The 14,452-nt window shown below is 36.9% G+C and overlaps 1 protein-coding gene across 2 annotated transcripts in view; it reads left to right on the forward strand.

Annotated features, from left to right (window-relative positions):
- smog (G-protein coupled receptor 158 smog) overlaps positions 1–14,452 on the forward strand; it is a 337,058-nt gene that overhangs the window by 278,790 nt on the left and 43,816 nt on the right. For both annotated transcript variants that reach the window (XM_081757949.1, XM_081757953.1), the window contains exons 8-9: positions 7,433–7,668; positions 10,986–11,230. In XM_081757949.1, the coding sequence (XP_081614075.1) occupies positions 7,433–7,668; positions 10,986–11,230 (481 nt within the window). The remainder of the gene's footprint in view (positions 1–7,432; positions 7,669–10,985; positions 11,231–14,452) is intronic.

A 14,452-nucleotide genomic window follows, 5' to 3' on the forward strand; every position in this document is an offset into this window, starting at 1 on the left:
TATATGCAGAGTGTTTATTTTAAAACTTCTCTCCTTAGCAATGAAGTGAAGGAAAAGTTTTTTCCCCACAGATCTGTATAAGGTTTAAGCAGTCTGTCAGAAGAGAGAAAGAGGAAGAGAAAACATGCATCACCTGAATGGAATTGGAATCCAAGACACCATTAGTCTACTAATAGTCACTTTGCCGATTGCGCCAATAACGGGGCAGGCAGAAAAATAATTTTAATATGATTTCGAGGGTTTAATTTACAGTTCTGTATAGAGATAGCTACTGATATAGGTAGAGGTAAGGAAATTCGATAAGGCTGAAGACTTATCAAACTTTCGTTTCGAAAATTTACTCTCCGGCGCTCGAATGCCTACGAGTATTTGAGATTGTCGTGAAACAAACCTTGAGAATTTTGGGTGCAAAACTCCCTATTACAGGCCGTCCTGTCTGTCTGTTTGCATGTGGCATCCGACGATAACTTTCGAACGGATTGTCCGATTTTGATGGAACTCATTATAAAATGCTCTCGTTTGCTTTCACCCGACACCTATTGTTTTGGTTGCCATACCACAAGGGGATTTTTCCCGAATTCAAGTATTTGTTCCTACTTTGAGCTTAGGCGTGTGAAAGCTACGATAACTTTCGAATGAATTGTCCGATTTTAAAGAGGATTGGTCTAAATGCATATGTCAGGTATCTGTTGCTCTTGGTCACTTTACGATATTTGATTTTGTGCATAAGATGCCGTGCGGCTCTGAGCATTATCAATCTCAGATTCAATGCGTACCTGGGAGGGGGATGCGGCCGAAGCGTGGTGCCGACAACACCACATTCATCTACGACTGAGGGCACACTCACTACATGCCCTCATGGCATGGTGCTATGCACAAGGGAGAACTTTACATATGACAGAACGAAGACTAAAGGAAAATGAAATGAAGTGAAATCTTCCAGTTTAATGACCTACTATTATGTCTGTTAGGCTAAGGAAGAAGTATGATTAAGGCAAGTGAATGATGATGGAATAATTGGTGGAATGGGAATGTGGAAGGAAACGGGAGTACGCCGAGAAAACCCACGGACACGATGTTGTCCACCACAAACTTACTTGGTCGGGGATCGAACCAAGGAGGGACAAAAGGGATGAAGGGAAAGGGGAGAGAAACACACATCCTCTGACTTACATTTCAATGGCTCTGATTCAATTTCCACGTGAAATTAAAATAACTTCCGATCACTTCTTAAGGAAAAATAGAAAACATTATTTCCTCAAGAGTTCTCTCAGCTGCTTCGTATATTGTTGCAAACAGACTTTCCAAGAAAGATGGTCGTGCAGTTACTTGCTTTGCAGTTGTTGAAAGAAATATTAGACCCTATCTCTCCTGTCGTGTCCTGCATACAATAGACTACTTTTCACTGTTTCTTTCTTTTCCGAAACAAGAAGCCAATGTCTTTGAAATCGATTGCGATTACATTGCACTTCGGTTGTAATCAGATTTTTCTATGGGAAACAAGGTTATACTGCTAATTCAAGCTGAAACGGTGCTGGAAAGTGTGTTTAAGTTACTGTAGTGAAAATGTCAGCGAAAAGATCATGTGGGATATTTGGATCATTCTGAAACTTGGATATTTGGATAGGGCACATACTAGTTCCTAGATGAAATCTTGACCGGACTACGGTAGATCATATACTGGAGCTATGGACCTATAAAGTTCATTTATTCATGTTTTCGGCATCCTATAACTCCAAAAGGAAGCATTTGTGCACCCAGGTTGGTCTATACTTTTTGTTTTATGTTGGTCTCAGGATAAAGTTGCCATATTTTGAAATTAGAAAAGCGGGGGATTCTAAACCGTAAGTTCTGATGTGAACTTGTGTATTACAAATACTGACGATCCTTCAATTTTTTTTAGCGATTTCTTTGTTAAGTGACACTTCCAATGTACTTTTCTAACAAAACTAAAGTAAAGAAAATTTAGTTTTTGCCTTTAATGTTTTATTAAGTTCAACAAATGTGAGTCTCGAATTGTAAAGTAAGTATTATATAAGTATTACAGTAAAATATCTCTAATAAGGATATCTGTAAGACAAGTTTAAAAAAAAAACAAGCGATATATGGCAGATGTTCATACGGTTTTCTCTCTAAGGAATACAAAATAATTTCTAAACTTTTATCTAAGAAAGCTAAAACATATTTAGGAGTCTTGGTCCATCTCATAAAATTTCTCATCATTTTCAAAGATTCCTACTTGAAATCATACTAACATACGAAAATACCACAGTTTCACAATATATGAAATACAGTATAAACATTTTAAAAGAAAAAGATACTAATAATGCATCTAATTTAAACAATATGCTAAGGATCCGTAGGTTCAATTTGCAATCATTTCTGAGTATATAAAGACTAGTTGAACATATAGATTACGTAACAACATAGACGTGTTTAGTTGAACTGGACAGAATGTTATCAAAGAAATACGCACCCATGAGATCATACATTAGTATTCATAGGTTGAACCAAAATGTGTATGATTATGCCAAATTTTTTTTTACATTTTTCATGCCCTTTAACTTCCTTTAAGAAATTTCGATGGCATAAAATATTATCATAAAATTCTACGCAGGGGCGGATCCAGGACCGACTTCTAAGGGGGGGCGGTGGGTCGTCATAATGCTATTTAAATACTTTTAAGGACTCCAAACTTTGGGATGGGTTTTATTTATATGTATAAAATAACAAAGTTTCCTCTTCTGGGGAAGGGGACAATCGTTCGATCGCCCCCTGGATCCGCCCCTGATTCTACACATGATACGTCTTTCATATTGTACAAAACCAGTAGTAATAATTTGACAGTTTTTGCGTTCATCTTGTTTCTGTCATCTGTCCATTCGCGATTGAGATTGACACAGAAATGTAGCGGTTTACGTTGAATATAACAACACTTTATCAACAAAGTCGTCTTAGATTTTTCTCCAATCCAAAAAAGCGGGTGGTTTTTCGTGATTAAGAGATGATTAAGGGGGGGACGAATATAAGACCTGAAAATCTGGTGGTATCCGCTAAAATTAGGTAATGTGGCAACCCAAACGTTGGCGGTGTTGTTTTGAAACACTCTATATAAAATAATGCACCACGTTATTCTAAATTGATGCCAAACTCTTACATTTTTAAAACCTACATTATTTGTCCAGGAAGCAATCTGTCTTCACCAAACGGCGCTTCTGGATCCGCTAGTGTGTGGATTCATCATAATGTACAAACCAACTGTATAGAACATATGCTACACTGTATATTCACTGTCGAGGAAATAGATTTATTCCGTTTTTCACCTTCATTAAACTTAGTGATGATTTCAAGGTTTCCCCCGCGTAGTCTTATCATACGTCCTAGATTCAAGCCCGATCCGGAAAATTGTCTGGGATTAACTAATGCCAGAAATTTTAGGGAAAATGGAAGACTGGGAAATTTCGCTGTGTTTGGTCAAGTGCTTGGCTTGCAATTCTGTCTTGTGCTGATATTTATGAAAAAATCAATAACGATAAGGTGTTCTTCGCAAGAATACTTTACTCAGGAAAATAATTAAGACAATAACATAAAAAAAATATATTTTAAGTATAGAAAATGAGCATAAGCATTTTAGGAAGTTAAGATTAGACTTTTCTTAACTTCTCAATAAACACACACACCATTCTTAAAAATATTCAGAAATTATGGTAATCCTACCCCGGGAGATTTTGAATACATGGAGGGTGAAAGTAGCAAAAATACTGGTAAACCACGGTGAACATGATCAGAGATATGTTTGTGGGGAAATATTTCTCCTGAACAACCCCCTGAAATCACCACTGATTTGACTAACATTTATTTTACTGAAATTCTAAAGGGGGGTTTGCGCCCAAAGCATCATTATATCTGATTGCGGCAATGTGTGAACTAGTGGCCATTAAGAGAAAGCAAACACGACAGAAGATAACACATTTGGCTTAAAAATAAAATTTTGCTATAACATTTTAGCAACACCGTACGTGATTAATATGGTTGAGGTGTTGGGCGTATACTATATCGTATGAAGAGCAAATTACCCTATTTGTACGTTTAAGACCGTATCTCTGCCAACACTAATACACTAGCTGTTAGCAAATAACAAACAAGAGATAAAATTCAGGGAAAAAATGAACGCTTTGTGTGGGGGAGGGAGGGGACGAAAAAGCAATCTCTTTCTGCACGCTTTCCTTTCTCCTGACAAATACAACTTTGCAATAACTTTGCAATAATACTCGAAATTCCGATAATACCCGAAACTTCGATAATACTCGAAATTCCGATAATACCCGAAATTTCGATAATACCCGAAACTTCGATAATACTCGAAATTTCGATAATACCCGAAACTTCGATAATACTCGAAATTTCGATAATACCCGAAACTTCGATAATTTCAAATACTCGAAATGTTTCGAGTAACCGATGACAACTCGATAAATTTTCAGTCCCGAAGTTCGATAGGTCCCCAGCCTTATCGAACACTCCTAGTAGTAATATCCCATAATGATTCCAAATAAACTTGAACATCATTTTATTCGCTCAGAATTGAACCCGGACTTCATTTGGTGGTGATACGTAGGCACGCTGTCATTGATTTGGCTACGTTTTCTCTTCTTTTCTTCACTCTCACCAGGCGGAGACCGGGATGGTACTTCTAGAAACCCAGGGCCAGTTCTTTTCTAAATCCTATACCCACCTAAAAGACAGATCTGACCCCGGAGTTGAAGGTCCGAACCCTTCCGTGAGTCATTCCCTTGCATAAATACATAAATAACTAAATAAACAAATAAATTTCAATCGAATACATAGCTTAATTAACTCAAAAACAAAATTGCCGTACCAATTGCTACAATGAAAACCTAATGTTATAAGCTTTCTCCAAAGGTAAAAATGTAAACCTTGGAAAGTCATAACAAAATAACACATTTAGCACTCTAGTACTAACAAAAGCTTGTGAAAAATAACAGAGCTTGGCATGCTGAGAAAACGTGCCCGCCTCCTGGGAAACAACGCACCCATTCACTGCTCGAATGTTGGCCAGACAGATGCACGATCCTGTATATGAAATCCGTCACAGTTCGCGTTTTCTGTAGACCGCACATTATCTTCATTATATCTCTTCCCAACCAGGTAGTCATTTCCTAGGCTCAAGTATTTCTGCGATGTTTGCCAGACTGCTTTCTGAAGTAAAGTAATGGATTTTGGACCATTACACCTTACTTCACATTCGGACCTATAACACAGCAACGGTGCAGAGTTACGAGCTATACACTGCTACATGATGTACATAGGTATGCAGGATTACACATTTAAAATTTCATCTCTTTACGATATGTGGCGGTGGGTCAGGGTGAAACTTCATCGTGCACCTCTCATTAACCTGCAAATTTCAAAAACATCATCCCCGGTTTATATAGGTGAAAATGTTCTAAAGAACTTGTAGAATATCCCTTTTGCAAGGGATGCATCGAATTACCAGTCACCCTGTATAAGTAATTGTTATTAACGAATAGTTGGACTTAAGATTGTACATTATACAAAGCATACACGAACATTGTTGTTATTATTATTTATATAAGATCCCTGGATAAGTGTGTGAACAGTATACAAAAGTGAACTTTTCTCCTGCTCAAGACCGACAGTGCAGCGCATTAGCACTGAGAAATGATACGGAAATTGTCCCCAGTTTTGGTCCTTAAGTAGTATAACTGAAGATAAATAGCGATTAGTATTCCTGTCTTCCTTAATCTACTAACATTTTTAAATAATCTCTCTCTCCATATTGGTAATATATTGAGTCCACCAGAAAAAAAAAAATATATATATATATATACACTCTTTGTTTTTGGATATTGGCATTGACAATTGTTCTGATATTTAAGTATGTTGTAGTATGGTGCACTTCTCGTTAGCCTGCAAATTTTTAAGACATCACACATGTGCAAATTACTCAAAAACTATTGATTTACGACCCCCGGTTCATATAGGTGAAAATGTTCCGAAGTACTTGTAGAATATCCCCTTGCAAGAAATGCATCGAATCACAAGTCACCCTGGGGCCTCGAGTCCTGGAATCTATTTCTGACATCACCGGTGTGTTCAGAGGATCAAGATCTTTCCAGCGCCACCACTTGCGTCCAAGAATTCCATGATTGATAGTTAAATAGAAGAAAACCGAACCCAACACTTCGGGACCCCATTTCTGGGCCTGGGGCCGATTCCAACACCATCACCCGCGTCCACCAACTCCCATGTCTAACATGGTTTTCCTTACGTAGGAGAATCGGCTCCATGCTCTTTCCATTCTGTAAACATCCAAAGATAAGGTTTGTCAAGTTTAACAGAAACTCCAAAATAACACTCTTGAAAACAGCTCTTATTTGTAAAAGAATATACAGACAGTATAATGACCGCTTTTGGCTGTTGCAATGGTCTATCGAGTAGCTTGACAAAAGATTCAGCGTAGCATAACAACAAAAGTTGCTTCACTTATATGCTTTTAAAAAAGCTTGGTAAGGTGAGTGTAGGGGTACCGAATTTTACTGCGCCCCTGGTGCCGAAATCTCTAGCTACGGCTTTGTAGGAAGTAACTACTCCTAGCATTGAATAATAACATTCCTAACAACAATCTGGCTTTGTAAAATAGAAGTAGTAAAGTAAGAGTTCGTGTAACCATTTCTTTATATGCTAGTTCGGAGACTTAGTACTAAATGGACTAAACTATCTATAATTTTGAAGTTTTAATATAATTGACAGAATTTCTCAAACTGTGGTCTGCGGGCTGCTAGTGGTAATCAAAGGTTGTTCTTGTGGTTCTCTTAGATTGAACTTTAGTGACAGAAACATAAATCAAGTGATTTTCATAACACATACTACAGTTCAGAATCGCAGAGTTTGGAAAAGATATATAAATAAGTGCTCACTCATGGAAGACATTTTATTACTCCATTTCCTTATTTACTCTGTAAATTATTCTTCATATCATTCAGTTATTAAAAGAAATATTTTTTCTATTGATACCAATAAAAAATTAACATATTTTTAATTGAAATTGCTTATACTGGTATTAACATTCAAAAGATTTTTTAAAAAAGTGATAAATTTGGTTTCGTTGAGAACAAGAGAATTTTAGTCTGTAGAGCATTCTGACTAACAGAAGCGCTCCATACTTGATAGAAGTTTGAGAAACATTGACGTAACTATTACAGTTCTTTTTATCCAATTACGAGTAATTCATTTCAGACAGCTTTTTTTTCTACTCTAGAATTTATTCAATGGTTTTACACAGGGTATTGTTTTACTGACTTCGCAGATCGTTACATGTGTATATGCTGTTTATAAAGGTCAGTATAGTTTAATGTTGTAGAAAGACGATCACTTATTTGTGTTTCAGAATTCTGATTGAGTTTCGAACTCGGAAGGCTCATCGGTGGGTGGTGAGAGACAAAGACCTCCTGAAATATCTACTAGGCATGGTGATCGTAGTGTTTGGATACATGGCCGCCTGGACAGCCACAAACCTCAATTTCCTGCAGGAAAACTATAGCCTTCTGGCAATTGGACGGACGTATGATGGCCTCCAGTTCCTTGCTTGCAAGACCTTCTGGTGGGACTATGTCACGGAAACTGGTTAGTACAAAACTTTTTGTATTTATATTTGTTTAACAATATTAAGATGGATCTCTCAGAAATATGAATAGCTACAAGATAGAGACTGGATTCAGTTGCCAAAGGATAGAAGTCAATGGAGAGGTTTAGTGAACATTGCATTGAACCTCCGGGTTCCATAGGCCATAGAGTTAGTTAGTTATATTTGTTATTAAATTTGTAAAAGTAAACATTTTCGTATGTCTGACAAATTATACTAGAAAAAAATGAAGATAAATGGGGATAAGGTGGATCAGTGACAGAGCGCTTACTTCTGGTGTGAAAATTAGCTTCCATGAAAGTAAGAGCAACAAACTCTTTTCGACACACACACAACTCCCTTATTAAGCCTACAAACGATTAGGTTCATATCCCCAATGCTAGTATACGCTCATTTCAAAGGTGTTACTAAGTACTATTGATATATATAATTAATAAAAACTCAAACATTGTGATTTTCAAAATGGTTGTACCTATTTTTGAACTTTTCCTATAGACAATAATGTTAATTTCAGCTTCAAACTTCGCACCTCTATTTGCCTTTTGCCCAAATTAATATGGTTTTTCGTATTAACTCACGTAGTATTTTAACACATCGAAGTGAGACGGTATGCGGTGGTAAGCCATACCGCCTCTGGTTTTTCAGTGATGAAGGCATACCGCCTCTCGTTTTTCGGTGATGAAGACATACCGTCACTGGTAAGTGGATGCTAATATACCTTTAATAAATCCATTTTATACACAATAATTGACGAATAGTTTTGCAAGTCAAAGATTTTAAGTTAGCAACATCGACTTTTTTGTTACCTTTCCCTATCTCTTGTTTTTAAAATGAGGTGTCTACAAGAAGTTCACTCTTTGCTTCTATGCAAGAACTCGTGTTGGTTGTTCCTGGTGAGGGCACTCGGTTGAAAAGTGCAAAAATCTTTTTCGGGTCAGCCATCCTGAATGAAGGTTTCCTGGGTTTTCCTCATTCACACCAGGCAAATGCCGGGGTGGTACCTAACTTATAGGTCCCAGGCTGCTTCCTTCCTTTCCCAATCCTTTCTTCCTTTCCTTTCCCCGGATAGTGTACTCGCCGAGGGACGTCATCCCTCATACGTGGCGGGCTAAATGGCCATAGATGCCGAAAGCCCAGAAATGTTGATTGCAGATAAGGGTCACATAACAGAAAGGAATGAGTCATGGGTAAAATACAAACAAAAGATAGTGTATTAATGATGTGACTCGTTTAAACTGAAGTCGGAAAATATTGTTATGAATTCGCTGGGATTCCTTTTGTGTCTACAGTGATAAAGAAATACATAACGGAGTTCGTGTATTTACAAGAACAATATAGTTTATTCAATCAACATAGTATGCTATTTGCTTAAGTGTCTGTTGTTTTGCTTATCGTGTTATATTTTGTTGTCATAGTCAATTTGTTTCTTTCTTACGTATGTGTGTATCTTCTTGCCTTAATGCACATAATTCCGTGTTTTGAGCATAGGTAGATTTAGGGGTTGTCTGCTGTGGAGGTGAACCTTCCGGGGGTCTGGAATATCCATCAATCGAGTGAGGGTCTGCGAGTTCTTCCGTGGGAAATTGTTTAAAACTGTTACGTAAAAACTCGGTTTTGATCTTTTCATATATAATTCTCTATAAGACAACTAAAGGGGATATTTTTTTAAATTTTTATTAAAGTTGGGGGAGATCTCCATGCCTCCCCGTAACTACGAAGAAACTCTTTCATGGTTTTGAGTCATTGTGTAAATAGAAATAAGACAACATACCCTCACTGTATTTCAATATTTAGATAAACGGTATATCTAGTCAAAATGGTAATAAAACATACTGCCTCTGCTTTTTCTCCATTTCGAACACTGCATATATGTTTCATTGGATTTATCTGCTGGGAAGATGACCTACGGGAAATTAGTCTCGTCTTTTGTAGTCTTGATAAGGGAGAGCCGTGTGAGTATCGAAAAAAGTTTATTGTCCTTACTTTCATACAAGATCATTTTCTAAAAAAAAAAAAAAAAAAAAAAAAAAAAAAAGTGTTATAAGACAAGATAAATAACCTTAAGTGTTTGCACACTCACTCGTAATGCAAGTTGTCTGAGTAGTGAATTTATGAGTGACGAGTAGATAACATCGTCCGCGCGGGTTTTCTCGGAGATTCCCGTTCCTGCAACTATTATTATTCCTTCAATCTTTCCTAGTCATTCAAATTCATTTGTCAGCCATTTCCTTGAGCCATTCTGTATCATCAGGATATATCATTTCGCATTTCCTGTAGAGTGTTACTTCTTTTATTTCAATATAGAGGGTATTTCGTCTATTTAGAGTAGAACATCGTTTATCCAAGCATCAATTATCCGCATACAAAAAAGAAAAAGGTACATTGTACGTACTACATTTGATTCAATTTTGAAGAAATTTAAGCAATTTCTTCAATAAGTCGGATCTAGGTATGTTTTAAGTATTCTTTCTTTTTAATGGATTGGCAGCCCTGCAGAAGCAAAGTTTAGTAGTAACGAACTCCGCAAATATCAAGCTGAATGATACCTGTCAACCTAGCATTATCAGAAACTAACAGTACAGTACTGACAACATTTTTATATTTTTGGATCAAGAGATCCAATATATTTCAATCATTTTTCTTGTAGGCATTATATCTGGAGAACTACATATAGTGTAGCCAAACCCAAACTATCACTTAACTCAGTATGATATGCTTATTCCGTAGACAATACGAAAGCTCGATTTAGGGACCGTTCAAAAATTGTGTGACCCCTGATCCAAAAACTATGGCCAACATCGCAAGGGTACTGTTCTTCTTTGATAAATAAGCCAATGTTTGATTATCCACAAAAATCGTTAGCCGCATAAACTTTGGTCCCAAATAATGCAGATAAAGACACACTGCTATTAGCATAATTGCAATACTGCCGCTCAATTATTTTAAGCTGAAAACAATCACCAAACATTGATTAAAAGCCAGCTAAAACCTATATAATTACATAGATACTATCTCAGCATTCCCATCATAACTACACTGGGAAAGTCCCAGTCAGGGTGGCTGACCATAGCATTTAAACCCGAAACCTCTGAATCGAGAACCAAGAACACTAATCAATTACTTATGCCATTTTGTAAACACTTTTCTCTTGAATATACGGAAAATTCATAACTGAAAATATGTCTTTTTTTTTCTTTTCGATTGTGATCATATGTTTTATGTGTAATCCATCTATTAATATAATTCTAATATCCAAATAACATAATGTATAATGTTTGTCTTATTGTTTTTGGTACAGGAGAGTTGCTGATTCTCGTGTTTGGTCTCCGACTAAGCTTTGCGTGTAGAAACGCAACTACTCAGTTCCAGGAACGTCGCTTCCTTAGTTTGGCTCTTGTGGTGGAGCTTTTAGTGAGTGGAGCCTTCTACATCCTTCGAGTTATTTTTTGGTCGTCACTTCACCCCGATTACATGTTCCTCGTCTACTTTGCACGCAGCCAGCTCACCTGTACATTTGTACTTCTGTTGATCTTCCTACCAAAGGTAAGCGGAATTTTTATAATGACGAACTTAATACTATCATTAATACCGTATATTTCTGAATCCATGACAAACCTCAGTTTTTAAACAAAGTGTTATGTAGCACATATGGGTATATTTTCTGAACTTAAAATTAAACTATACTAAACATCAAATCAGACATAGACCCCATTAGTCTTCCTCAGTTGAAGGGTCCAATAAAGCTTCGGCATCACTGTAACCTTGGTTTTCTTCCCACAGTAGATTTTCCTTACTCCCACTATCATATGTTGCAAAAGCAAGAGAACCTCATATATTTGGACACGATATTTTGGCAAAACGCATCGTCTTGGATTCAGAAATATACGGTAATAAGTGTGTTCTGCAAATATCACCAATTCAAGTGCCTCCACAGGGATTCTGTGCCCAGACTCATTTATTTCTAAACAATGGTTATGCTATCTCTTGTGAGAGTTTTTTTTATATTATCAGTTTTTTGTAAGACATCCTAAATATGTTTTAAACCCAGAAATTGAGATTTAACGTACACACACAGAAATAATACATGCCTTGGTCGTCTTTCCTACTCCTTTGATTAGACTTAACAATTTTTGTATATGTACTCAGTGCAAATGTAAGATTTCTATAAGGTAAGGAATGCAATCATTTGTCTTTGTAACTGCGCAGGATTTGTAAGATCGTGAGATAGGATAATTATCTAAGAGTTTGCTTTCATATTAATATTCAATATATATATATATATATATATATATATATAGTAGAAAGGGGATAAGAGTACGCAAATTTCAATTAAACTCATGTATTTTGGTAAGAAATAGTTACAACAGAAAATTTTTACATGGAACACAAAACTTTGCTTTACGAAATGTGAACTCATATGATGTGCATTGTTCAATTCATTGCATCTTGCCCAGTGGATCCATTCTTCTGTTGGGGTATCGCTGTAGATGATATTGCATAATGGACACTCGTGCACTACTTTCTCTCTGACCTGAGGAATTATCTTCGGTTTTAGTTTTCTTGGTGAAAGTTGATGTTTGTCTTTGCTCTTTGGAGGCGAGGTTTCAGAAGTAAGTTCTGTTTAAAAGGAGAGAATGTCAGAATCTCTGATTGACCTCGAGAAGATCAAGATTTACAGGTTGAGGGCTTGGTGGCACACGGAGGAGGACTGACAACCACCACAGGAGTGTATGATGTAGACGGTCCGCATAAGCTCCTGCTTACCTCCAATGAAGATTCAGCTTCACTGGTTGAAGGTTTGGTATCAGATGAACAAGCAACCAGCAGAAGGGTGTTTCATATTGACAGTCCGCATAAGTCACTGCTTGCTTCTAGTGAGAATCCAGTGTTGCTGGTTGAAGGTTTGGTAACAGGTGGGAAAGAACGAGCAACCAGCAGAGGAGTGTTTGATGTGGAGGCGCCGCATGGGCTCCTCTTTACTTCCAGTGAATCCTCCGATGAAAAATTTTGGGCTCTATTCAGGTCTGCTTGATTCGTTGTTTCAGGAATGCTGGCTTCTTCAGCATTTATCTTCAGAGCTGGCTTCTACATTTAAGTCTACGACATTCACAGTTGAAGGAAAAAATCTTCTTCAGTAAACACATCTAGATTCAGTGGGACAATTCCACATTCTTGAAAGCCGGATATTGCAATACCAATGGTTGCAGCTTTGTAGTAAGCCTCAGTGAACAAACTCACAACTTGGAATTTTGAAATTGGGCGGGATGGATGATTCCTCATCCATTTATCACACGCTATTGAATACCAGGATTTTAGCGGGCCAAAAAAGAAGCGATCTAATGGTTGCAAATTATGGCTCGTATGGGGTGGTAAACTTAACATCAGAATCCCATTTTGCCTGCAGAAATCAATCGCTCTATTGAAATGTGAGAGGACTGATTGTCAACAAGTAAAAATACCTTTTTCGTGACCGGATTCGAATGCACATGTTGATGTAAATAATGCAGCCATTCTACGAAAAGTTGTGAGTTGATTAAACCAGAATCAGATATCATTCCCACAGAACCCGACAGCGATCTATTGAGTAACTCTTATTTCATTCGTTTTCTGGGAAATATCAACGCAGGTGGAATAAAGGAACCAGATGCACTCACACAGGAAACAGCTGTGATGGTAACTTCACAATCACTAGATACAATTTTATTCACAACTGATTTTTAGCCAACAACACTTTTGGAACTTTATGAGCAACTATATTTATGCCAGTTTCGTACATATTGTAGATAACCAGCAAAATCGTATGCCACTCTTCTTAGATCTTTTAAAGTTAAGCCACAAAAGAGTAGATCCAGTAATGTGATATAGTGCACTAATTCGTTCTCCATTTATTTGGTAAATACTGGCTTTACTGTGCCCAAAGACGCTGCAGATTCTCCCTAAACAAAAGCAAAGCATAGAAAAATCCTTAATTTTCCTCATGTCAGTATCGAGAATGCATAAGATACAAAAAATCAGATAATATTTAGATCATTTATAAAAACAAATATATTTTCCAACCAGCTTGTTTCATCAGTTGCTTGTAGTAAAGAATGCTTGTCAACTACGAGGGTAATTTGAAAAGTTCTCGGCCTACCCTTCATGAAGCTACGTATTGTCAAATGTTAGAGTAGGGCAGCTTCATATATGTTTATAAGATCCCATACCAAACATTGGACTAAAAGAATTTTGTTACTGAAGACTATTGACATTTAAGATAAAAGAGTACTGCATGTAGCATTTCTGAAACCTGAATAAAATAAAACGTGCTGTTATTCAATAACTGCAAATTTAACTGTCTCAGACTTTCATTTGTTTCGAAAACTCAAACACCACCTTAGATATTGTTATGTAAGGAATGGTATTTAGAATAACAATGTGTCCCTCGTACATAAGAAAATAACAGGATTCTTCAGAATTCTTAACGATATAGGCTACATATGGGAAGTAGTATTCGTAACGCTTGCCGTCACTGTCTATTACAACGGAATCCACATTCTTTTTTGATTGTTAGATTTAAATCAAATTGGATATTTTCCATTTAAAAAAGGGGGCAAGAGTACGCACGCGTATCCTTGCCCCGTCGGTATCTGCGTACCCTTACCCCCTAACTACATAATGGACTTTCCCGTGATGTTGCACCGCCAACTGTTGAAAGAAAGTCAATTTACACCAACATGTCAAACAATGGATATGATAGAAACTAATGCTTTACAGTACTTTGAAATC

Source organism: Thermobia domestica, chromosome 1 (assembly GCF_964235325.1).
Source record: "Thermobia domestica chromosome 1, izTheDome1.hap1.1, whole genome shotgun sequence".
Taxonomy (NCBI): domain Eukaryota; kingdom Metazoa; phylum Arthropoda; class Insecta; order Zygentoma; family Lepismatidae; genus Thermobia; species Thermobia domestica.